The sequence below is a fragment of the Stylophora pistillata genome, chromosome 13 (genome assembly GCF_964205215.1).
Source record: "Stylophora pistillata chromosome 13, jaStyPist1.2, whole genome shotgun sequence".
In the NCBI taxonomy this organism is placed as follows: Eukaryota; Metazoa; Cnidaria; class Anthozoa; order Scleractinia; family Pocilloporidae; genus Stylophora; species Stylophora pistillata.
The window spans coordinates 7,647,245-7,666,119 of record NC_142531.1 but is presented as its reverse complement, the minus strand read 5'-3'; the positions used below and the strand labels follow the sequence as shown (position 1 = coordinate 7,666,119).

Below are 18,875 nucleotides of genomic sequence, written 5' to 3'. Positions count from 1 at the left end.
TTCTGAAAATCGCCCGGTCTTCTTGTTTTTCTTCAAGGCCCAACCAGGCTCAGCAGTGGGGTACTCCATGCACTCCTTTTGGCTCAATCCTTCAAGGTTCTTTTTAGATGGAATATACGAAGGCCGTATGTTGGTGCATAGCGCCATGCATGGAATCCTTTCGGGTGTGAGAAATGTGCTTGCCAAAGTCCTGGTGGTTTTGCAACGCTGTGGTCGTTTTGAATAACTTGATGCAACCTGGTTGAGAGCAACTGAATTCATAATGTTCACTTTTGTTCTCCTTAGATTTGCTATTTTTGTACAAGAAGCCAGTTGACACATGCGGAGATGTGAACGGCTCAATGACCTCCAATCGGGTGCTTCCCTGGCTGGTCCCTCTCTTCATCAGCTTATCGTAGCGAACGAACTTTCCTTCTCCACCATTGAATTATGCAGATCCTGTGCGCTAGTGTCCACCTTTACAACTGATGCACGGCAAATTCTAACTCCGGAGTAAGAATCTATTGCTTTCTTCATATCTTTTGCCTTCTCGACATCATTTCCTGCTTTGACGTACTGGCGTATATGACCGTTTCAAAGGAGAATTATGGCGATCGCACATATCTTTGCCACTGTTTGATTCACTGAAGTCGTATCGGCTTGTAGTTACACCTGTACGTTGACTGATACCATGAATACTTAGCAATAAAAGAGCACAATGATAACAACCAGCGTTATCATTACGTGCAAACGCCTCGACAATCTCAGGTGACTTCCTTTTTATTTCCGTAAGAAGTTCTCATAAATAGATGCAACAGCAAACCAATTCTTCTTGCTTTGGTTTCAACTACAATTTAAATACCTTACTAATCTTTCCAAGTCGACGAAAACGACTTCTTATGAAGTAAGTTTACATAATCGACGTTTTCTCAGTGGTTTTGAAAGAGGAAGACTATAGGAACATGGTATCAGTAATAGTTCACCTGCTGAAGTGAAGGTCTCCTGATGACAATACCAGTTCTATTTCATCAAGAACATTCTGGATATTGTCGCAGCTTTGACACGATTTCATGTGCTCATACTCACAGTGATGATCTTCGGGGTCAGACAACGCAAATATCCGGCAATGATCAGCACGCTGGCTTTCTTCAGTAAGGTGGATCTGGAAGTTTGTTTTAAGGTAGCTTTTACCAGCTTTACCAGCTTTCAAGTGATCTTTAACATCTTGAACCCAGGCTGAACTTTTATCTTTAAAATGGAATACTAATGTCACCACTCATTTTCCTTTATTTACAAATATTTAAGATAAAGCCTCTCATACATGCTCAATTGCTTTAAGAGGCCAGGCGTTTGTTAAAATTGCACAAATTTTTGGTTTTAAAAAAATGGTTTCGACAAACCTTAAAGAAGAAATAAAAATTCGAAAAATTAAATCGGCCTAGGATGTTGGGCAGTTTGAGTGTTAAAGGTACACTGAAAAATAGCATTATATAGAAACAAAATGGTAAGATTTTTTTTTTTATTTAATGATTTGTACCAAGTACTGGAGCAGAAACAATAGGACATGGGTCCCCTATGAGGTTTAAGCTCCAATAAACCCACCCATCCCACCCCAGGGGAGGACATCCATCACACAGTAATCTCGTGCGTAGGAAATTAACGTCTCCTACCCCTAACCCTGCAGGAGACGGGACCTCCATTTATTCGTCCCTATCCGAGAAGACTAGAATATCTAACCATTTCTTGATGTTATAGAAAGGTAGATACAGACCTCTCGGGGACAAAACTTAAATTATCCGCGCTTGCCTAACTTTCCTGGCCTGTTTACTACGTCTTCGAGTGTATCGAAGGTTTGCGATCTCCTTGTAGCGATGTTGTCAGGTCCTGCCAAAGACTGCTTTTGTGATGCTGCACAAATCAATGTGATTGGCTGTTGGGAAAGAATAGATTCTGGCCAATATTCCAGAGGGTGTAGTCGGAAGGTGAGTTTTACCTTTGAGCAATCTGGGACTTCCCTCAGTCCACGGGGACTTATTATACTCGTCACCAGGTGCCCCGAGCTCAGTGCCAGTTTGAATTGTGCAGATTGTGATGACAACGGTTTCGGGCCGCCATTCTAGTGGGTTAACGTACAAGTTTTACGGAGCCTAGTCGACCGGTCCCCGACGCTGTCGATCGGTCCCCGACGCTGCCGTCAGCCTCCTACCTTGTCTCTTTACTATGAAGGAGAGGTGAAGAAGAGTATTTTTCGCGAAACTTCGTGTACATATTAAGGACAACAAGAAATCGCCACATGGTAAGTTTCATTGATTTTATTTCCATTTTCAAGCAAATTTCCAGACCTAAACTTCGCCCCACGTGACACAAACAGTGAGCCTGGGTTACCTATGCACAAATTTATACAATAATGACATTTTGTTATATTTTTCTCCTCGTGTTCATATTTCTCTGCTATTGTCATCCGGCGCTTTTGCTCTTTAAAATCCCCACCCTAATCTGCCTTAAGTAATTTTCAGTTAAGTAAGCCGAAGAAGTAGTTTAAACTAAGAAACCTGACACAATGCATATAATGATTTCCTCGTGATATCTACGTGAGATAATAGAATATAAAAACCCTATGAGTTTTCTTTCTTCTTTCGCACTTCTTCTGATTTTGAATCATGAATATGTTTTGATACGTACTTGTAAAATACTTAAGAAGGTTGACCCCTCCAAGTGAAAAGAAACCGGTTTCCTGACAGTACTGCTGGTATAAGTCCACAATCCTTGAAGCAATAACTGTCCTAACCACGTTTGGAATTTCCATCTTCTCCCCATTCAACAATTTTAGCGTTTTTGTTACGTACGCAACATCTTGCACGAAATTTGGCCTGCAGATGTAAAATCTAAAAAATGGTCTACTTTGCTTGAATCCAGTCTTGCGTGTGAAGTGGTCTCCATCTGTGTCACTGGCCTACCAACCCCCACCTTAGCGGCATGCCTTCTTGCCTCATCTACAGTCCAAATGTTTAATCCAGGAATAAGCAGCTGAAGTTGTACTTTAGTGTAATCGTTTACAAATACTGACAGAATTTGCCTTTTGGTAAACCGACTCTTCGTACAGTTTAATCAGGCGCGATATTTCGCTAACACCAGTATCTGCACTCTTTCGCCTCTCTCTTTTCTCCATATAATTCATCAACTCTGAAAGTAATTCTATGGCTTGCCCCGGAGTAAGGCAATGCAGAGCCACTTCAACGATCTCTTTCCCCTTCTGTCTGTAATATCTCTTTGTGCTTGGTGCAGCTTTCTTCCAAGGTATATTCAACTGGCGAACCACTGGATCTACCCTACCACAAGCACAAGGAGCTGAGCGGATAAACTCATTCAATAAATCAGACTTTGCTGAAATTTTGAATTCGTGTGACCAACTCAACCACTTTTGAGATTAATATATACTCACCTGAAGCATTTGTGTTTCTCTTTTCCCTCTTTCTTCTAAATGTAATTTCTGCACCTAATGCATATACCTAGAATTTAAAAACAAAATGAGTAAGTATTGGAAAAAAAAAAAGAAAGAAGAAAGAGGAAAACTGAGAAAGCCACATAGTTCACAAATACCTGATCCAATGGGCACTAGAACTCCCCGGTAAACTTGAATCTCTTTTGAAATGTCCAACGAAATCCCTCTTTCAGACTTAGCCCCAACTCGGACATGAAGTGGATGATGGCATTTTGTAACTGGTCTACTCGAATTCCAGATAGTACCAAAACTATCTCTGTACAGAGGACAGATTGTGAGCGTTTCACCATCTTCATCAAATAACCCAGCTCTCAAAAGTATCAGCTGCCATTCACCTTTGATGTTTGTTTGAGATGTTTTCAACCGTTGAAGGTGACTGGTTATACCTCTCCTGCAACTACGGAGTGGCAAGTACTCTTTGATGTTACGATAGTGCTTCGAATTGCCACATGGCATCGACGAGTGTTTCGAAAACGAGCAAGTTAGACTTGCAGCCATAGAAGAAAATGTTAAGCCAGCATATGACCCTGTCTTCTACAATATAGGTTAGCAACTTCGTGTATGAATTCAAATATTTTTACAGCTGTACTGAACTTTCGCGCTTTCGTGCCAAAGCAATCTACATAGCGAAAAATCGCAGACCTCTTGGTTCGCGGGCTCGAAGCAAAGATGGTAGTAAATAGAAGAACACTATCAACACATGTTTGTAAGTCGTAGTTTCTATCGCATTATAAGACCCATGAAGACACTCGAAAAAGATATTTTCCGTCCTCCAAGCAAAAGAAATAGCATTTTTGGAAATGAAAGTTACTTTGATCATTCTAATAGCGAGAAAATATTCACGAGACAGGTTATGACTTATCCAGCTACACCCCGAAGTAACATCATTTCGTCGAAAAGAGGAGATTTTTTACTGGGATCACAGCGGGAAAATTATTTCCTTTAGCCTTTCTCAGCCACAGAGGTATGTTTTTGAAGTGTCATGTTGTGTTTCTGAGTGATCAATTAAGTATCCTGTTCCGTATATTTTTTAGCAATTTTTAATAAAGCGATTTTGGTGGCTCATAGTTTGTCATAGTTCCGAGGCTGAAGTGTCCATAAATTCACAATACCCAGACTTTTGAAAGCGTACAACAAAACTCTGAGTTATTCTCTTAAAAGAACCTATATTAGATTTATTATAAGGTTTGCGAGAGATTTTAGAAATAATTTTAAAAGTGCAATATTTTTCTGGCTTCCAGAAAAACGTTGAACTGTCCTTCGGTTAGTACACGATAACGAGAAGTAAAAAGCCTCAATCTGTCTGGTTTATACGTGTAGTCGAAGTTAAATCATTCAGTTAGACCGCCGGCTACTCAGTTATCACTCACGTCGTAAATTATTGATGACCGAGACATCTAAGCTTCAGGAAATTTCGGCCTTCTATAACAGTAAATATGGTCTCCCGAGGGGACCCCCCTCGTACACACAAAGGAAAGGAGCTTGGACCCCAATCATAACATATTTGAAAATAGTGCACCCAAGTATACTTACACACAGAATATAAGCTAATTCTGTGATCTAGCCTGTAGCACCTTCTGCATGGTTTTGCATGGTTTTCTCGTGGACAGCCTCTTAAGTTCAGATACAACGGGATATTATAATTCTCCTAACCAGAAATCATCCAAAACTTATGACGAAGAAGATTATTTACAGCTTGACTGGAAAGTCACGGGTTAAAAGCCAAAGATAGAAAAATTCATCGGGACTCAACTTCGTTATTCAAGATAACCTTACGAGAAAAAGTGCTCCTTCACCTGCTTGTTTTTTCGCACAACAGCTAAATGCTGCCCCAATGAAATTGACGCTGAGCAATAAAATGGTCCAATTGATCATTTTTTGGAGTCTTATTGATACCGATGGTGTTTATCATCTAAGGAAGATTGATAAATAAATTTCATGTTGCCTTTCGACTGTTAAGTAATAGATGACAGACGACGTCAAAATGTGGTAAGAACAAAAAATTGGCGCAAGATACGCAGCTGAATGGGTCACTGCTGTGATCTATTTCTGTTTATAATATAATGATAATAAAACGCATCGCCTGATTGGTCAATTCAGTTTCAGGTTATAGAGCCGGCATGTAACTGGTTAAGTCATAAAAGCATGCAATAGAACGCATTTCTTCCGGCTCTTAAACGTGGTAAAGAACTTGGAATGTTAGAAGAACCCCTCGGAAAGCTTATAAATCAAGAGCCTTCGTTTTCCTCGTGTTCTTTCAACATCCCGCGTGGTTTTATCACGTTATAGAGCCCCTAAAAATGTGTTTTGTTACTTAAATAATCTCATGCCCTGATCCTACCGTTTAATGTAGACCGTGGAAGGTCTGGGCTCGAAACTAATTATTATACAAAACCACGGCAACATAGACTCCCTTTGTTTTATAAGATGAAAAAGGAAAATGTTGCATATGGTGACGTCATCTATGCGATTGTCCTTCGAAAGACCATAAGTAAGAACCAATCAAAATGCATGTGGTATTCAGCTTATCATCTACATATGTTATTTATCTTGAGTATGGCCCGCTCAGACGATTCCGGCCGCTCAGATGCTTGAGAAAAAAATTAAATGCTGTCTTTTCTTCCAACGGCGTACTTAAGTAATTATCGGCAAAATAAATTAGCCCAAACCGGAATCCTTTTTCAGACCTTACACTGAGATCTACAGTTATCAATATCGTGGCATAGTGTGTGGAAGGGGTACCACCCTAAATGATGCCCAAGGTTTGTCGTCACCAAGCTTTGCTGAAGAGGGCAAAATAATTTTGAGGGCTTTAATCATTTTCAAATGTTGATTACCATTTATAGGCCTAATTTGGGGCCTTAAGTCGCCGCAACTTTGGGCGACTTTGGGCGATTTAAGCAACTTAAGCAGAATTGGCAGAAAAAACATTGCGACTTTAGGCGACTTTAGGCGACATAAAGCGACTTTATTTGACTGAAGTGATAAAATCAAAGTTAGCAACAGTATCTCCATAAACCCTAAAAATACTTACAGAATCCCTTGCAATAAAGACAACAGTCATTCTGGTTACTTTTGTATAATCATAAGTCACAATAGCGACTTAAGGCAACTTAAGGCGACTTTAGGCGACTTAACGCAACTTAAGGTCCCAGAGTAGACCTATTCTTCGAAGAGATGCCTTCAAAACTACTCCTGCCTAAACCCCTCTCAGACTTATAAGCAATTTTAGTGCAATTCAAGCGAATTTCCAAACTTGCATGACAATTTTATTTACCACAAACGGGCGTGAAATGCAAATAATAAGGATCGCTTACAAATATCGCGGAACGTGAATGGAAAACCCTAAAACCACATCTAACTTTTCCGCAAAAAAAAGCGATAGATGTATTTTTATATTAATTGCATATATTTTAATAAGCCCACAATAAGCCACGTAATTCCACACTCGCTAACACCGATTTGCATCTCATTGCACATTAAAAATCTCTTTCCACGGCGTCCAGTAAAAAAGGAAAAACTATGAATTAACACGGCTTAAGGCAACCAATAAGAGCGACTCAGTCAGTAGACGAAAGACAGTGTTACAACATTGACAACAGACTTACGTGAATTATCTTAGCTTGCTTAATTCTTGACCGATGAAACACACCGGTATTGATCACTTGTATGAGGTAAAAAAAGAACCACGACCATAATCAAATCTACCGCAAATAATCGTTAATTTCTGCTTGGTTACCTAGGGCCACGTAATCATTTGTCCGAAAATATTGCGATGGTCAGCGGTTAAATAGTGCGATGGTCAGTGGTCAGCGTTCAGTGAAAATCTGGCTTTAGATCCAGTCTAGCGAAAAAGAAAAGAGTATCAGACTGATTTAACTTGATTAACTGTAAATCTACGAAAGTCTGTGTTTCAAAAACAAAAAAAAAAGTCGATGGGTATGTACCGAATATCGGATCACTAGTTCAAGTGGCGGAAAACGGTGAAATCATGATAACCTTCTCCGCAATGTATATTGTGTTTCTGTATATTTTAATTTACGTAATACCACTTAATTTCACTCTGTTTAACCTTTGTAATGGATTAAGTGTCATTGTACCGCAAAATGATTTGACAAAAAGTATGTTCCGTTACCGGCGGAAAAACTGTACAAATAACGCAATTCCGGCAACCGTCTCCAATTTTGCCGAAGCCTACGTTTTGGCTTTTGTCCTTGTTTTGAGTTTTTCATCAGTTTGAAGACGCCAGGACTCAATTGTTAATCTGCAAGAGCCGAGAAAGGCATCTGCTCTTACACGTTTTTCAGCTTTTGGGTGGTGCTGAGTCGCTTCATGCATCACGGTTTACTAATACTAACACACTAATTGCAAGTCACGTTCATTGTGGTTGAATTTCATTTAAATTTGATTTTTTGAGCTGAAAAGATATGATCATTGCTTGAGTAGCTTTGAGGATGAAGTTTTTTCCAGAATATTAAATCGAGTGGGATGTACAGCGCCTTTACCTTTGGAGACTGGAACTCTACAAGAGGTCATTCTTTGACAACAATCTGTCTTTCGATTTCGAAAAAGGCACACAGTGCAGAGCTAAAAACACACAAACCTACCCTACGAACAAAAAAAGTTACCAGTGGTTCTCATTGAAAAACATACCAAGTACCAATTTAGAAAATTATTGGTTTCGTATATCGATCTGTTGGTGACGGCACTGGCCAAAAATCCCTAACTTTTTCATGTGATGCTCATTAAACAGTTCACACGTTTCTCTAAGGTGAAACAGGGCGCTCTCACTGTAAACACAGGGGACCCAGACAAGCGACGAGTCTGGTTGTTCATTCGAAATATAAAGGAATGTATGGGAGAATATTGAAGAGTCTTATTATCGTAAACTTATATCATGAAATGTCTGAGTTAAAGCTCAAAATAAATGTAAACCTACCTCACTTGCTGTGTATTGTCGTCTCTGTGACTCTAAATGGCGAATTTCAGTGATTTGGTGGGTTTTCAGTCGACTGTTACTATACATTATAACAGTCGACGCAAAACCCACCAAATCGCTGAAATTCGCCATTTAGAGCCACAGAAACGACAATACACAGCAAGTGAGGTAGGTTTACATTTATTTTGAGCTTTAACTCAGACATTTCATGATATAAGTTTACGATAATAAGACTCTTCAATATTCTCCCATACATTCCTTCATATTTCGAATAGACAACCAGACTCGTCGCTTGTCTGGGCCCCCTGTGCTGTAAATAGATGGTTTACGTCCTGAAAGCATTTCAAATCGAAAGTGCAGACTCAAGAGTGGTGTTCATGGTCCCCTCACCGTCGGCAATTACTAACCATTCTGAGGATTTTAAGGTAGATCTGACCGCATTCAGGAACAACGACAGCAGTGATTTTTTCTAGTGCCAATCTTATTCTCAAGTAATGTCATGGTTGCCACAGCCAAAGGTTTTTGCAATTCTTTGACTTTTCCCTGACAAATGTAAAATATCCCTACAAAACTGGATTAACAATTTTACAAATGTCTTGGTAATGGCCTTCAACGTCCCCTCACAGCCGTTCCCTCCACTCACTGATTTATTTATGTCTCAGCAAGTTACATGCAGTGTGAATAAATTTATAGTTCCCGCTTAACGTAACGTGGAAAAAAGATTTAATATCAAATTCTTTCATATATTTCACCTTCATGGAACGTGTTAGACTGATAAAGTATTGTTGAATGAAATTTAACGAAAAGCTGATGTTGGGTTTCTCAGGAAATGTAGAACACAATGAAATCGAGCTTGCATTACATGGGGGGCAGATACGCTTGTCAAGAATCTACGGACTGTACATGAGTAACATCGATCACAAAAAGGTCAATAGTTAGCATCTCTCATTCTGAAGGGACTCTGGAAAGATGAACGAGTTCGTATTTACTCGAGATTTTACTTCTCCTTGATTTCTTCGTGCGTAACGTAAATTTTCCCTGACTCAAAGTGAACTTCCTTGAATTATCCCTGACCTAGAGGATATCTTTTTTTCCTTACCTGTAGCAACTATTGATTATTTACACGGTAAACAATGGATGAAGATAATCGATAATCAAATTTTTGTGCAGTAATCATAATCACACAACACCTTTTCACGTGCCTGTCATCAAACTGCTGAAGTAATGTACCTAAGGTATCTAACTTTAGGTGTATTACTACATAGTTTGTGAATAATTTTTATGGCTTGATCGATAGAGATTTTTATCAGCCGAAAATGATCGCAGAGCGCAGTTAAGTAAACCCTAGGCTTTATCGCAGTTTTATTTACTATTCATTTCTAGTAGTATCTCTCCATTCGTTTTCAATTGTTTAATTTTGTTTCGTTTCACTTCGAGTCGTCCTTCTCCTTGAATCCTTCTTCTTTCACCAAAACTTTGTCCGCGTATCCACTTCCCTTAGATTTCTTTTTTTATTTGTCTTGTTACGAGAGGAAACTAGCTACATAACACACGATTGCTCTTCAGACAAAACCCGAAAGGCCATCAGAAATTCTTTGATTAATAGGTGATCGAAAAAAAAAAAAAGTTCAATTTTTTTTCTAACCTGAGCTCTTTTCCTGTGTAAAAAAAGCAAAACTCACCAAAGACGTAATACAAGGAGAACTGAAGGAGAACCAAACGGATGGAACGAAGGAATCATAACAGCTGGAAAAAATCCACAGGAGGTTAGGGAATGAGGCAAGCTTAAAATCTGAGCATAATATTTCATGTCCACAATAACAAAATACGTAATACAAGGAGAACCAAACACATGGAACGATGGAATCATAACAGCTGGAAAAAATACACAGGAGGTTTGGGACTAAGGAAAACTGAAACGTCTTAGGGTAGTCTTGGCGTAATGATTTAATCTCCACAATAGAAATAAAAAAAATCCGTTCAAATACATAGGCTCAAAATCAGCAGCAATTTGCATTCGATAATACTAGGAAAAGCTCTCCTTTAACCTCTGGGGTCATTAGAGCTAAGGTAGAATAAAGGCTGCATGATAGTTTCTAAAGAAACTGTTTGGGGCTGCGTCGGTGGGGGTAACGAAATAATTTCAAGATATCAACAAAGTTGAAATGGTAAATTGGCCACCGTTACGATTATAAAAGCTGACGTTTCGAGCGTTAGCCCTTCGTCGGAGCGAAGGGCTAACGCTCGACGAAGGGCTAACGCTCCGACGAAGGGCTAACGCTCGAAACGTCAGCTTTTATAATCGTAGCGGTGGCCAATTTACCAGTCAACTTTGTTGATATATTGAAATTATAAGGTAGAATTAGTCGAATATACTTTAGAAAAGTTCCAAATGACGTTTTAGTAGTATTGCATCATCATAGTATTGAAACATCCCCTAAACAAAAATAGCTTTTGCACGCTTTAAATACAGATGAATGGTCTCTCCCTTTCATAAGAAACATCTTTTTTATTCAGAGCTGCTAGATCTGCAGGAAGTTTTCAGGCGACCTTCCAAAAACAAACAGAAACAAAATGGAAGACTGCCCTTAATTTTCAAACCCCTGTGAAAGGGAACAAACAAATTGAATTGATTACACCTACAACACTTAACTTGCATGCGTACCTCGCAAACGGAGGAAGGGGTCCAGAGTCCGGAATACAGACACAACTTGAATCGAAAGTAACTAATCATAACTTCCGGTATTTACATTGTTGTCTCGTGTTTTAGGTGTGACCGCCAAAACCCCTTATTGCCTGCAGTCAGGAAATTACCTGACATGACATAAATTCCATAATTTCCAGACCATAAGCGTCGTAGAGTCAAAAGCTCGCCAAAGAGAAAACACCGCTCGTACGTCGTCAATTAAAGTCGATATGCAACCTCTCCGCTCTAAATTCATTCAAAGAATAGGGGCTTGGTTCCAATTGCGATCAACCTATGAATCTAATGAAATTGAGCTGGATGCAAATTCAAAGGTAAATCAATAAATTCCATTTATTGGTCATACTCTTTGCCAAACGTCTTTGGATTTTGCTAACATCTGGGAGAGAGAGAGTCCAAGTTATTGGTAACTTGTGACGTTCTTTGTTTCAGCTATCGAATACAGTGCATTCAGTGCACTCAGTGAAAGTTAACTAATCTACTGAATATCTTAATTTTCTCTACCAAAGAAGAATGAAGATATTCAGACAGGGCCGGAGAAGTAAAATCTCGGGCAAATATGAACTCGTTTATCTTTTCAGAACTCCTTCATGATGAAAGATGCAAACTATTGACCTTTTTGTAATGTCGATGTTACTCATGTACTTACAATAGTTAAGTACAGTCCGTAGATTCTTGACAAGCATATTTCCCCCTTCTTTGTAATGCAAGCTTAAGTTGGCTTTTGAATGAAATAAAACACTTATTCTATAGGCTAAAATCATTTTTTCTTGGATTAGAAATGAGAAAACAAAAATAGATTATGTTAAGTTAAAAGGAGGGCGATCTGAGTGTTGTAAGAGATTGTGATATCTGCATTTGATAAACTGATGAAAGCTAAACACTTCCGCGTACTTGAACGTGTATAGGGATGCAATTTTAAACACAAAAGCAGGGAATCGGAACACTAAGCATGTTTGTAAACAGCCGCTGGTGTTACTTCAGTCTCGGTAATTCCCCGAGAGGAAGCGGGGAGTTTTTGGAGACAATCAGGTGTCGATGGTCTCATCTGTCAAGCTATGCCTAAACGTCCGGAAAGGATGGATAAATTTCAACAAAAAGACCCGCTCGACGATGGCAAAGGTGTTTTCAAAAAAGATTTCAAAAGCAAGAATTGCTCTGCGATGATAACGTTACATTTCATTGCAGAAATTCCAATACGTTAGTAAAACATGGACGTAATAGAAACAAGAATATTGACCTTGTTTTTCTTTCTCTTGAATATGGATTTCTCGCTACTGTTTGTCACTTAATCACGCTCAAAAAAGTGGAACAAGATTCATAATCTAAGCCAGTCTGTTCAGGAACTATGGATAAGGTGTCTCACTCTTGATTGAAGGGCACAAAGGCCACGTCTCAATCCCATATTGGCGGAGTTTTGTTATTGTTAAGCCTGCTCACAGTGTACGGAGAAAAATTTAAAATTCTCGATCGAGGATCTTGAAAAATGTACGTTTTATATGAGTTTAACACCCTTCACTTAGCTTAAGACATCAACATTCTAGTTACCCCGTTTGACTTATCTTCGTATCTTGGGAGTGTTTTCCAAAACAGTACTCGTTTTAACACTCTGTTATTGTTATGCAAAGACTCACAAGGCCACTTGACTGGTTTAGACTGAGTTTTCTAGATACAATTGGTCCTCATAGTAAAACAACTGCGCATTTGGTCAATTTTGTGACTAAATCCGATTGTAATAGGATGTAATGAATTGCTTTCATTTTCATAGAGAATTTTCTTCAACTACACGGCTTGTAGCTTTCAGGCGTTTGTAATCTTTCATACATAGATTGCAACTCTGACTTCTTCTGTACCTGGATCGTATTCTTTTACTTATATATGTATTTTTCGTTTATTGGAAATTATATCAAACAACTCTCAGTCTGTCTCCCTTGCCACTTCCTACTCTCATAAGGGCTCTAACGTCACGTAGCCAGTTGCGTGACGATCCCAAAATAAACGAATTATCACACAACAGCGTTTATATTAGTCGATCTCTCACATCACTTGCAAAAATGTTTCAGTCTTTCATTTTCTCAGAGGAATATCTTCGGGCTGACGGGAGTAGCTTTAAAATTTTATTTCAGAAAATTATTTTTGCTTTCTTTACTAGCGTGGCTTGTTGATTTTACAAATTTCTAGAGTAGTATTCTGCTCTTTAAGTGTAAGACGGCCAAAACGGTCGACGTAAGAACAAAAGGCAACTGAAACTCTGGGTATTTCCCACTGCATGCTCAATATGCAGCCGTAGAAACCAGTCTTACTTGATAGAAACTAAAGAAATCTGTGGCAATAACTGAAGTATTTGGGGTATTAATTTTCTCAGTTGACCGCGTGACTGTGGGGACTCCCCCTATGTCAATTTGCATGTTAAACTTCCTCAAATGTTCGTATATAAGAAGAACTTATGTTGCAATTCGCTACTGGCGGCGAAAGAACCCAAGATTATCAGAGCACGTCTATAAGGAAAACTTTAAAACGCAAATATGGTTCAGGTACGATAAGATTGTTGTAAATTTAATTGTACATCTTCCAAACAGTTCTCATCCTGCGCAGATTGCGTCAGGTAACGTAAATTACGTTTTGTTTAAGTTACGTTTTGTTTAAGTTAAAAAAAAAAACTTAATCAACAGTCCTGATCTATGACTTTCTCTCGACAGGTAACAGTGATTCAGTCCTGCTATCGTATGATCAAACAGGAACACAATCCTGACCGAGGGGGAAACCTCATGATGGCAGTTTTGCCTCAGACCGAAACTCAACATGGTCTTCAAATCGCAATAAAGTTTATTGGAAGCCATAGGAGTGCTCAAACAGGTAAAAAAAAAAAAAAAAAAAGCGTTCGTACGGTTTGATCCCCACACAAGGCTCTCATGTAGCTTTCTTTCATTTAAAAGGTGATGTAATTTATACAAAACTCGAGACTAATTCGAGGTGTATGTTACAACACTAGCGGAGCGGCGGGTAAAAATGGACACGTGGAAATTAATGCATTGCAAAATTAGCTTAAAATAGCATATCATGAACTATATGAAACAAATAGCTTCCATGTTGCCATGGGTCTGTACAGTAAGAGATCATAGGGGAAGTCAAAATGTGGTAACATCACCACTGCCACACTCAGCTGCCCCTCATGTGTCACTTTGTTGTTCTTACCAAATTTTGATGTCATGTCTGATCTGTTACTGCATAGACACAAATCTTTATGAAATCGGCTTATTAAAGCAATTATGACCTCTTTAAAGCTTGAGAATGTTTCTTTGAGCATTTGTGCCAGATAGAATAGCACAAAGAAACTCTGTGTACCCTTGTTTATGTTATAGGCCTAGCTGACTTTAAAATCTTGCCTAGCCTAGACCATATTATTCAAACAAAATAATGATTTCCAGTCTATAAATATATTTTACTAAATTGTAGTGAGCTAATTACTCACATATAATTTGACTTTCTCTGATTAGAAAATTGATTTTTTTTTGTTTCTGTTTCTAGATTTTAAAATTGACCGACCTAAACCTGGAGCAAATACCTTTAGTATTGAGTTACATGACAACCTTTACTACTTGTGTGCAGAAAGGGACAAGGTGTTTCTACAGGTAAGTCAAAACATGCTATATAATGTACTTGCAATGTACCTAGCTCTAACCTCCTCGGTTGAAGCTCACAAGTGGAAAGAACTCCCCTACTAAAATGACTGGGGTACCATTGTTGCAAATTTTGAATTTTCAAAAACAACTCAGAGACTTTTTAAAGGCAGATCTGGGGATTTTTTACATACACTTCTATACTCCCATCTTAACTAATAATTTAATTCTGGAAAATTACTAGATTTGTAGCTTCAAACCAGTGTTCAGATTAGTTTTTCAATTTTTTCCATTTTTTCCTTAATATTTTGTTTCTAGAAACTGGTTGCCCAACAACCCAACGATGAAAAGTACTTGTTTGAAGTTAAATATGTAAATGAAAGTAGTGGTTACATGTCTATCAAATCAAAAAATACTGGGAAGTACCTTGCTAGTGATGACAGTGGAAACGCATTTATGGAGGAAGTCAAGCATTCTTCATTGTTTGATGGGCAGCCAATGGACAGAAGAACATGGTTTAATCTGGTCTTTGTGGAAACAGTGAAAAGAGAAAGAGAAAGTACATTACATAGTTGTAACTTCAATGACACAAGTCTTGATTATTCAGTCAGGTATCAAACTCAAGTAAAAGCCTGTTAGGTGTTACTATTAAGTAACAATGTGAAAATTATAATTTACAAGAATAAGATAGGAGAATTTTAAAATTTTTTCAATTTTGGAACTTTTTTTGTTCCAGGAGTTCAAAGATACTGATTTAGTTTTTTGAGCAGTGTATATTTACTTATTTTGTGGTTTACACTTTTGATAAGTTTTTGACATTTTGAGATGTAATGAAGAAAAAATTAGCTCAAGCTTTTTTTACTGTTGAAACAGTCCAGAATAAGTGTCAAGACTAATTACAATAAAATAATACAGTAATTATTTCATAAAGCTTAATAGTTAAGAGGCCTATTCATACTTAAAAGTATTACTTAATGTTTGCTAACAAAACAACTTAAAATGTTGTAACATAAATGGTAACTGGTACTTTACCCAGAATATATGTTTTACTCTGAGTATATTTAATTTATATCATAATCACTTTTGTACAACAAAATTTTTGTTGTGTACTCATTTAAATACACTCACTAGTGTGTATGTTGTTATTTACAATGATTTCAGAATAAAATAATTCCAATCTAGGTTTTTTTGATAGTTTGTTAAAGGACTTGAATGTATTTCAAACTTCACTTTGAACTGTAGAATCTTTACAAGCCCATGCAAGTAGCATAGAATGCAGTCTTGGATGTTGTTTAATAAAAAAAAAAGTAATTACCAGGCCATTAGACACACAGTAATTCTGAATAAAAAGGTAAAAGTTGTATGGAGTCATTGGGAACTCAGAGTAAAGACTTGAAACTGGTTGCAAGTCAGGGAAACATAGGTCACCATGTAAGCTAAGTGCGTGCTGATCAATTCGAGGCTTCAACATCCTCCCCCCCCCACAGGTATTCAACCATTGTCTGCACCTGGGGGTTGGGGAATTTTTTACCCTTGCTTGGGTGGTGTGGGGCATTTGAACTTGAAGTGTCAAGTCTTTCCTGTGTAATACAAAGGTATTAATGGAGGAGTTTAACGAGAAAGTCTGCTTTCATAGATGGCTTAGAAAGACAATTTTCACATTGTAGACTGGTGCTTACAAGTGAAAAAATCCAACAGCACTACCAAGAACTAATATGTAACTTTCCTAAGTTCTATAACATTCACATGAAGAATTGTTCAATATACACTGAATGTAAATATGGTGTCCAATTTGAGTTTCCATTGTTCTGGACTCACAAGCGTCTCACACATGTAATAATCCTTTTGTGTTTCCACATGAAGACAAGGCTGATGAGTCCAGAACAATGGCAATTCAAATTGGACGCCATATTTGCATTCGGTGTATTGGGTGGGGGTATTTGAATGCAATTTTGGCTAGGGGTGGGAGGGAGGTGCAAAATTGAAGGTGCCAATTTTGAAAAGCTCAAATGCCAATGGGGGTTGCTAGGTGGGGGGAGGATGTTGAAGCTTCACAATGATTGTCGCAATACCAGCCACTCAAATGAGTGGCAAAAATCAGGGCTAATGATCAAATCAATATTGGCTTTACTTCAATTTGAAGACTGATTGGTTAAGAGGAGAGGGTATTTTTTAGCTCAACTGATAGAGCGCTGGACTGATGTGCAGGAGGTCAAGGGTTCGAGGCCCGGCCGGACCAACACTCAAGGTCTTAAAATAATTGAGAAGAATATGCTGCCTTTCTATAACATCAAGAAATGGTTTAGATATTCTAGTCTTCTTGGATAGGGATGAACAAATGGAGGTCCCGTCTCCTGCAGGGTTAGGGGTAGGAGACATTAATTTCCCACGCACGAGATTACTGTGTGATGGATGTCCTCCCCTAGGGTGGGATGGGTGGGTGTTGTCTTGCAATTATATGAGCCCCTGGCTTGGGCAATATGGGCAACCATGCCCCACACAAAGACATTAAACTTGATTACAGGAAACTTGATTACAGGAATCACTATGCATTGTAAAGCTAAACAAAATGAATGCAGTGCCTAATTAGTTTTGACACTCCAATAAAAATTGCTTCATAGGGACACATCAAGGTCTTGTCTAAGCATTGCCGGCTTACAACCAAGCAAACATTAAAAGCAGAAACCTCACAGAGGCTGATAAAACTTTTTCAAATGGCAACTGTGTGACCAACATATTTTCGAACTGGTGAATCGCTCGAGATGTTGATTTCTGGTCATGTCCCAATAATTATTGAATTTTTCCGTGAGGAGAGTGCCAAGGAGAAACATCTGGACAATCATGTTAAATGGTTTGATTTCATCTTGTGCTGTATGAAATTCATGTTCATTCATACGTTGAAAGAATTAAAAAAAAAGTGAAGGAATCGATAGTAGGGACCATTCGTTGTTGATATTAGGGGGGTGGGCAGGCTAATAATTCAGCAGTTCCAACTGATTTTGTAAGTAATTGGCAAATAGATGTTCATAAAAAATGTAATCTGTATTTTTCTTTTTGTCATGTGGGGTTCGTGGGGGTTTTATTTCCTCATAACATGCGGTAAAGTCACAGACTTCCCTCGTTTTTCCTGGAAGGGGGTTTAAAATTTTCGTTTCGCCCTGCGCTAGATTTCCCAAGCTCCTCCCCCTGCCAGAAATAATGAGTAGTACCTTGGATGCACAGCCAACATTTCATGCAGTAAAGTAAAACCAACAGTGCCCCCTTCTCCCTGCCAAAACACCCCTCCGTAATCTTCATAAGTATTTATTACTAAATGAATACAACTGAACGCTTGCTCATTCAAAGGGAAAATTAAAGAAGGGGACGAATGACAAGAAATCTCTAAGGTTGTGGCATATTACACGACTGCACCTCGGACAAGGAAACCTTGTAATAAGAGAAAAAAAAAGTGAAGAAACTACGAGATAAATGTTGCAACAAACCTTTTAACTGGGTAGAGTATTAGAGCCCCTGAAACAGCATCGCTAGATGCGCCCCCATAAGAATCTCCCGCGCGATTACCAAAATTAGAATTCATGTAAGCCACAATGAATTGTCTCGCTCAGTTCAGAGAGCTAACTACGTCCTAGTTTCTAGTTATTACATAAATACAAGTATTTCAAAGCCCTAATCTTAGTCTAATCTTGAAAATTATAATATAGAATTATAATATAAAATGAGGTAACAAAAAAAAGCCATGCAATAGCAAAGGACGGGATAGCTATGCGAGGGAAAACGGAAAAAGATAATGATGATGATGAAGAACTTGATGAAAATCTTTATTGATTAATCAGTTAAACCAAACACTTGAACACATACGTGCAAGTTTAAAATATAATAGAAGATAAGTTATTTAAAAATTTTACTTTCTTAATAAACATTAAACTGGATAAAGTCAAAAAGAGATTTATTTACAAAGCAACGCTTAAAGCGCTCTTTGTGATACGTGGTAGCACTCTTGGTCACGTTGACTTCAAGATTGATATGTACGTTTGTTTGGCAGAAGATCCGTTAAACAATGTGTATCTGTAGCCGTGATTTTTTCCCATAGTTCTTTATCCCTAGTTTGAATTACATCACTGATCAATATGC

At 38.3% G+C, this 18,875-nt stretch overlaps 2 protein-coding genes across 3 annotated transcripts in view; one reads left to right on the top strand and one right to left on the bottom strand.

The window, feature by feature from the left end:
* Positions 1-18,875, bottom strand: part of LOC111339893 (uncharacterized) — a 62,943-nt gene that overhangs the window by 20,071 nt on the left and 23,997 nt on the right. The gene's annotated exons all lie outside the window — the stretch shown is intronic.
* Positions 13,151-16,111, top strand: LOC111339898 (uncharacterized). Of its 2 annotated transcripts, none has more exons than XM_088742259.1 (4): positions 13,151-13,729; positions 13,824-13,980; positions 14,653-14,756; positions 15,063-16,111. In XM_088742259.1, exons 2-4 carry the CDS (start codon positions 13,851-13,853, stop codon positions 15,381-15,383), a joined length of 555 nt encoding a protein of 184 aa, XP_088598385.1. In that variant the 5' UTR covers positions 13,151-13,729; positions 13,824-13,850; the 3' UTR covers positions 15,384-16,111. The 2 variants fall into 2 exon arrangements, with proteins under 2 accessions (XP_088598385.1, XP_022802360.2); XM_022946625.2 differs by having other exon boundaries at positions 13,153-13,658.

Bases quoted from the DNA above. Each gene is read 5' to 3' on its own strand.
- LOC111339898 (XM_022946625.2), top strand. The intron at 13,981-14,652 runs GTAAAAAAAAAA...TTCTGTTTCTAG, and splicing joins CCATAGGAGTGCTCAAACAG to ATTTTAAAATTGACCGACCT. The intron at 14,757-15,062 runs GTAAGTCAAAAC...TTTTGTTTCTAG, and splicing joins GGGACAAGGTGTTTCTACAG to AAACTGGTTGCCCAACAACC.